Source organism: Beta vulgaris, chromosome 7 (genome assembly GCF_026745355.1).
Source record: "Beta vulgaris subsp. vulgaris cultivar EL10 chromosome 7, EL10.2, whole genome shotgun sequence".
Lineage (NCBI taxonomy): Eukaryota > Viridiplantae > Streptophyta > Magnoliopsida > Caryophyllales > Amaranthaceae > Beta > Beta vulgaris.
In genome coordinates this window covers 56,057,367-56,065,729 of record NC_079208.1, presented here as the reverse complement: position 1 = coordinate 56,065,729, position 8,363 = coordinate 56,057,367, and the positions used below count along the sequence as shown (strand labels likewise).

Genomic DNA, 8,363 nt, shown 5'->3' with positions numbered 1-8,363 from the left:
ATGACTATATGTTTCTTAACGTGAAAATCACAAAGCATCATCATAAGAGAGTGGGTAAATATTGGAAAAAGCATATACGATGTCAAGTATTGATTTTGAAACAGAAGAAGTGTATATATATATATATATATATATATTATATTATATATATATATATATATATATTATATATATATATATATATATATATATATATATATAATTAGATCAATGCGTTTTAAAAGATAGCTAATATACTAATGAATAAAAGGGGTAACTTTTATGAACAAATGGAGATCCTCGTAGGATTAAATATCGTTGCACTGACGAATAAGGTTACTCTTAACAATAAAAAAAGGCGTTACTCTTATAAATAAAAAGCGGCTACTTTAATTTTATAACGAATGTCGTATGACTTTTTATTAATGAATTAATTTTACTATTCAAAAAAAAAAAAAAAACTAGTTTACTCTTATTACGAATGGTCAAGGCTACTAGTACGAATGAATGAGGTTACTTTTGTTAACTATTGGGATTACTCGTATTATTGATCGGGGTCGATGTTGTCATATAGTTGAATGTGTTACTCGTATGAATAAATCTGGTTACCTAGGTGGATAAGGTTACTCTTAACAATTAAAGGGGTTATATAACAAAAGAATATACTAATCAATTTACTAGATCTTATGAACGAATGTGTTACTAATATAAATAATTGAATGCGGTTATTTTTTTGAACATCTAACATTGTTCATATTAAAATATTCTATAATGTACTAAAATGTGTTAAAATATGATACTAAAAACGGCTGGAGTCAACCTTTTATATGACACAGCTAAATGTATGATTCATATTAAAAGAAAAATCAAACGTAATTCAAAACAATAGTGTCTCCTTTAGATTATTATGCATCACTTTTCCCCTAATTAAAACAGTGGTTTTTCAAGGAAAATATATATCAAAATATTTAGGAAAATGATATACATAGCCCTTAGGGCTATGTATAAGGTGCTTAAAATGGAAATAAAATATTAAATCAAGCATTTATTACCTCAATTAATGTGAAAATGTATCTTGAATTTTTAAACTGTTTCCATTTAAAGAAATGTATTTAATGCTTATATGTAGCCCTAAGGGCTACATATAACATTACCCAAATATTTATTCATCTAACATTTGTAGAAGACGAAAATGGATTGATAACTGCAACATAATTAAGGCAATGAATGCAAATTTAATGTCATTCTATGATCCTGCATATCAAATTGATTTTTGGTGAAGGTAGTTGATGTCAAGAATCTTAGGCATAACAAGTATAAAAGGAGCACAGGTGGCCGTTATGTTTGAGTATTTTTACAGCAATTTCATGAAAAAGAAATTGAAAACTTCAGTAGAAACAAATTAACAATACATCTACCATATTCTATACATTCATAAATCTAGTCCTACTGTCCTACGATGAAATCATTAGAATATGTCACTCTTATATCGATTCTAGTCATTCTTGTGAGTTCTTCAGGTAAAATTTACTCATCATTTCAATTCATTTCTTTTTAAAATCATAGTTTGGTCATATTAGTAATTGTGCGTGCAAGGAATAGTTTTATAAATATAAATTCTACTATTATAATTATTACGTCTTTCATCATGCACCCTCTTACAATGAAAATACTTTTAACAAAGAAAATAATACTGGTTTTTGTTTGATTGACCTTATTGGTTTAAAAATAAGAATAAAAAGTAGTAAGAAAAGAAACTTGAAAAATTATAAAAGTATCAATTGACAAAAATATACATCATCCTTCTAGTATTTAGGTAAGTTGCACAATACCATCAAATAACTTTTCATACTTCTTAGAAAATGAGAGTTACCATTTGTTATAACTTCCATGTTCAACCACACCAACATTGATTATCAACAATTACTTTTACAGGAAAATTATTAATGATTTTTTTTGTTTATCAATTATAGCGGTATAAAAATTCTTATATTTTACTTTCTTTTCTTTGACGGGAAACTTGTTTTTTACTTAACATCTTCCTAATTTTATGTTTATGATCAAAATTACTTCATTTTATAAAAACACAATATAAATAAGGATATAAGTCAACTATATCGATTCAACGAATGTATAAATGATTATACTATTTAATCCTTAATGTTTTAAGTTTTTCTTTGTAAATGTAAGAAATTTCATTGTAGATCAACCCAACTATCTTTAGCATTTACAATTTCTCATATATAATCCTATACAAAAACAGGTACACTAGCAATACAATTGGATTCCTCCAATGAACAACCTCACTATCAAGCCTACTCAACTGATGAGCAATTTATTATCTGTGTAACTGATCCTGTCACGTGTGACCAAGACACGTGCAGTGACTATTGTGTTCGAGCTTATCACTTGGACCATGGCACGTGCAAGTCTACTTTCACATGCTGCTGCTATCCATAAACAAAAAGATTGGAATCACACGTGGATCATTAAAGTTAATTTATTACCTATGCTTCTTGATTTTATGGTTAATCATAGTCTATTTCTTCTAAATTTCCAAGGAAAATAAAGCTATTCAAGAAAAAGTGTGGTAAGCAAGAATTCTCATGTTATATAATTGTCATTTAGGAATATTTCTCGGATTGAGGAATCAATTAGATATTTTAATGTTAGAGGTACTTGAGAAATGAGAATCAATCTTTATTAGTCATATTCTAAAGTGAATTTGGTAGGTTATGGTTATTTTATGAGGTGGTATCTTATAATATTAAAGCGCCATTAGTTGTTATATTTGTATCATTGTATCATTATCATATAGACTAGGCTACATTATTCTCAACCCGATCCATTTTCATTTACTTCAGAAAAAATAAATTTCAATTAGGGTTAATAAAGATGAATAAGTTTAAATAAGAGTTGAAGAGATCAGTTAATAAATTGAGTTAAAGCTAAAAGATGAGCGATAATTTCAAAAAATTCCAACAATTCAAAATTATTAAAATTTAGATAGGAGAATACATCCTCATATACATTAACACAAAATAAGGGAACAATTACATCTTTCAAAAAAAAAAAGGGAATTACACATACAATCTCATTAACATGTCAATAAAAAAATCCTATAAGGGCCATTTTGCCTTACAGTTTCCTGACTTTGTGACACAAACTTTGACATGTAAAAAAAAAAAGACAAGTAGGAGATTCTCGAGCAATAATTTTTTTTTGCTAACTTTAGGTGTCATAAATGTGAGTGCAAATGAAGGAAAAGAAAGGGAGATGTTAGTAATATGCTGTAATTATTGGCTGAACTTCTATTCATTGCCCTAAAATTATTTAAAATCTCCCAAAAAAAAGTTGAAATTACATCTCTAACGTTTTCCTTCTTTTTCCCTAAACCACCACCACCTCCACCACCATTAGCAAATTTTTTTAGGGTGATGGGCGAACGTCTGGCCAGGAAGTTCGCTCCATGGAGCGAACTTTCTTGCCCAGACGTTCGCCCATCGCACTAAAAATTTTTCACTGCTTTCAGGTGGGTGGTGGAGGAGGTGGCGGGTGGTAGTGGGAGGTAGGTGATGGCGGGTGGTTGCAGGGGTGGTGTGGAAAAAAGGAAGGGTAAAATAGTCTATAAAAATGAATTTTGGGTGATTTTAAGTACTTTTGGGGCGACGTTTAACAATATCATCGTGTAAAAAAAAAGTATATGCAATTTTAAGGGTTTATATAAGAAGCTAAAAATGGAAAAAAAAAATGTATTAATTGATCATTTATTGTATCGGTTGATGCATAATTTTTCCATAAATTCTTAACTTATTTCCATTTAAGATAGTGTAATTACGTCTTATATGATAAAAAAACTAATATGAATCCGGTGCACACTAATTAGTGTGCACCCGATCCATATCACGTGAGTTTATGATAGTGTATATTGATATGATATAGTGTATGTTAAAATGATATAGTGTATATTAAAATGATATAGTGTATATGTTAAAATGATATAGTGTATGGTAAAATGATATAGTGTATGTTAAAATGATATAGTGTTTGTTACAATGATATAGTGTATATTAAAGTGATATAGTGTATGTTAAAATGATATAGTGTAAAGTGATATAGTGTATGTTAAAGTGATATAGTGTGTGTTACAATGATATAGTGTATGTTACAATGATATAGTGTATGTTAAAGTGATATAGTGTATGTTAAAGTGATTTAATGTGTGTTAAAATGGTATAGTGTATGTTACAATGATATAGTGTATGTTAAAGTGATATAGTGTATGTTAAAGTGATATAGGATCACGTGCCTGGGCCTGGTCCACACTATTTTTAGTGTGAACCGGGTCCACACAAGTCGGATTGATAAAATACAAAATATGATGTTATGTTTAGTAATATCATCACTTGATATAAACCTTTTAATATCTTTGCCATGAATAGGTTGTTGCAAATCGATGATTATATATGATCCAATCAGTTATTACATTTTATATAAAAAAAATCTCAGACACATTTTAGATTTGTGAAAGTATTGGGTCAGACCGTCTGACCCAATGCATATTGTTAGACGGGCTGAGCCCAGTACTTTGAATTTGTTGAAACAAATTTAAAACCCAAAAATCTCCACTTTCACTTCCTCCGTCCTGAACTTCACAGGTTATTGCCCTCTTTCTCTCTCTATTCATCTTCACCATCTTCAAAAATTCTGCAACTACTTTCACCGAAAAAGGTAGCAAACTCGGAGCAGGCGAATTTGTCTTAACGAAAGCGCACGTTAATGGCAATAATAACAACTCCCCAAACACAAAGTTCATCGGCTTTGTTAATGGTAAGAACAACTCCACGTACAAACACAAAGTTCATCGGCTTTGCAGTTCTTGAGTGGTGTGATGTGATCAACTATTTCAAAATTACTCAATTATAACAAACAATAACATTAATCATAATTGCAGAGACAAACCCATGTCCACCTAAAAGAGAAATAACCCGCTGCTGTTGTTTGGTTTCATTGGCATCTTCTTCCCATTTATTCTTTCACTTGATATTTTTTATTCTTTCAGTTAGTTCTTTTTTTCTTTCAGTTAGTGTTTTTTATTTTTTCAGTTAGTTCTTTTTTTCTTTCAGTTGGTGTTTTTTATTCTTTCAGTTAGTTTTTTTTTTCTTTCAGTTGGTGTTTTTAGTTCTTTTTTTCTTTCAGTTGGTGTTTTTTATTCTTTCTGTTAGTTTTTTTTTTCCTTTCAGTTGGTGTTTTTTATTCTTTCAGTTAGTTCTTTTTTTTCTTTCAGTTAGACTTAAGTTATTTTCAGTTAAACCTAAGTTACTTTCATTTAGACCTAAGTTACTTTCATTCAAAGGTAACTTACTTTCATTTAGACCTAAGTTACTTTCAGTTAGACCTAAGTTACTTTCATTTAGACCTAAGTTACTTTCATTTAGAGTTACCTTACTTTCATTTAGACTAACTGAAAAAAATGAAGACTAACTGAAAACGAACTAAGACTAACTGAAAAAGAATGAAGACTAACTGAAAAAAAAATGAAGACTACCTGAAAAAAAATGAAGACTACCTGAAAAAAAATGAAGACTACCTGAAACTCAAGTGAAGTGGTCCGACGAGAATATTGTGTCGAACTCGTCCGACACAATACGAACTCTTTAGATTTATACCATGTAGACAAAGACAAAGACAAAGACAAATTAATGTCGTTTTGAGTCTTTCTTTAAAGACTCCAAGTTTTAAATATACAATTTTACCATCATTCTTGTTCATTAGGAAGAAAAAAAAAAAAAGCAAAACTATGCATTTTCCGTTACGAAGTACTAGCAAACTAGTGTATACAAGATACATATAAACTGCTTATTGAACAAAAAAAAAATACAAGCCTCTGCCTGGAAAATAAAGCCTCGTGAAGTCTTATGTGTTACCATTTTTTGGGACAACTTTCTTAATGAGACAATACTTGTCAATTTGGATGGAACAAGGAGCTTCATTGAGGTAAATGCAAGCTCTTCGACATTAAAAATAAGTCAAAAAATACTAATTACTTTTGGAATGGCAATTGGAATATTTATTCATTATCTATGTTATGTAAAATATTTATGGGTATAAATTATTTAACATTACAAACTCTTCTTTTTTCTATTCTGGGCCGCGAGAGTGACTTTTTAGGAAATTTATATGTAAATGAGATTGATCATGTACCTTCCATATTTAAAAGTCAGGAATCTGGATCTTCTAAAGTTTTACGAGAACTCTAAAAGGATGGTTGAGATTGAGCTAAGGGCCTGTTTTCCCCAGCTTATTTTCAGCTTATTTTCAGTTCAGTTCAGTTCCATTCTTTTATAACCATTTTGTTAAATATTATTATTATGTTGGTCTAATTTATTTTACTAATTACTCTTATTATTATTGTTATTATTATTTATTTTTATATCATTATTACTAAGTATTATTATTATTATTATTATTATTATTATTATTATTATTATTATTATTATTTCTATATTTATTATAGCTTTGCTCATTATTATTACTATTATTGTTAGGAGAAATATGATTTAGGTCAAAAACACAAATAAACCCACATTTTTAGCTCATAAACCAATCAAATCGCGTCAAAATATTTTATGATGCAATTTTGCGCGGCCAGACCCAATCATTATTTTTATTACTAAATATTATTATATTTATTAAATCTAATTATTGTTGAAATAGTAATATTAAATTATTAGTTATTCCTTATTATTACTTATCATTATAATTATTATTTAATATTCATATTATTATTGTTTCAATATTATTATATATTTATTTATTCAATTTAATTCAATTCAGTTTAATTCAATTCAATTCAATTCAGTTCAGCTGTTTTATGCCGAAGAGAATAGGCCCTAACTCTACAGGTAGAATTCTCTTATAACTCTAGAAGATTCAGACTTGCTATTTAGACAAAATTATGGAATTATCATGTTAAATGTTAATATCTTTTAACATATCTAATCCTATTGGCCGTTACGCCCAACTGGGAGTATTCCTATTCAGATTTGTTGTAGGATTAATTTTGTTGCACTATATAAAGCACCAGCTACACCTTAAACATTTTATTAGCTTATTGTCCAAAAGTTTTTGACTCTCTAATCTCTCACTTTCATCTAGCATCACCGCCTACACACAACCTCAAGAACCACGCACCATTACACCACCACCAAGACTACCACCACTAGTCTAACCACGACCGCATCGCGCCGACAACATAACGATGAACACTTTTACTGTTCCGCCCGGCTACAAGTTCCGACCCACAAGTCAAATAATTCTTATCACACATCTTAAACCTATAGTTTTTGGTGATTTAGAAAATCTACTTACAAGCAATAATGATATACGTGAAGCTGATATCTATAGTTGTCATCCATCTGAGTTATTTCAAGACTTGCAACACAACGATGACGAATATAAAATCGAACGTTATTTTTACACTACATTGAAGAAAGTTGGTGACAAAGATAGTAAGAATGGAAGAAACTACGTAAGAAATATTGAAAAAATTGGAAAGTGGCATGGTGAGTATACCAAGACAATTCTTGATGATCATGGTGAAGTTATAGGGTATGATAAATATTTCAAGTTTGTATCAGATTCAAAAGATGATAATAAGACGGAGGAATGGAATATGCATGAGTATTCTTTAAAACAAGAGCTTATACCGGAGTATATTGATGAAAAGAAGAAGAATTTAGTGGTATGTAAGATTGTCAAGATAGTGAAGGCTAATCGCATAGTCAAAAACAAAAATAGAGTGTTGATTCGTTTGAGATGTGCACAAGCACAACCTTGTTCTTGTCATGGTAGTAATAATAATAATGACGTGATTATGATAGCGAATTATGCGGAACAACAACAACAACAACAACAACAACCAAGTGATCAGATTATTGTTAATCATCACTCGGAAGATAGTACTATTGTTGGTAGCAATGTCGTCAATGGTAGTGACATGAATATGATGACGGATTATGTCATTGTTACTGGTGAACAAGAGGAACTACCATCACGGTCGTCTTCGTGGATGAGCCAACAAGGAAGTGATGAGATTATTCTTAACAACTTGGAAGATAATGTCGTCAATGGTAGTGACATGAATATGATGATGGATTATGTCTTTATTGATCAACAAGATGAAGAACCATCATGGAATAAACAACAACCAAGTGATCAGATTATTATTAATAACATGGATGATAGTACTATTGTTGGTAGCAATAATGTCAATGGAGATATATTTGTACATTCATTATTGATCACTGAGGAAGAGCAAGATGATTTGATCAGAGAATACCAACAAACTCAGCACGCAGGAGAATGAAATTTGGTAGTGATTT

At 29.8% G+C, this 8,363-nt stretch overlaps 1 protein-coding gene across 1 annotated transcript; it reads left to right on the top strand.

Annotated features, from left to right (window-relative positions):
* The first annotated feature begins 7,240 nt into the window (after positions 1–7,240).
* Positions 7,241–8,347, top strand: LOC125499439 (uncharacterized). The gene has a single exon (XM_048648257.1). It carries the CDS (start codon positions 7,241–7,243, stop codon positions 8,345–8,347), a length of 1,107 nt encoding a protein of 368 aa, XP_048504214.1.
* The last annotated feature ends 16 nt before the right edge of the window (positions 8,348–8,363 follow it).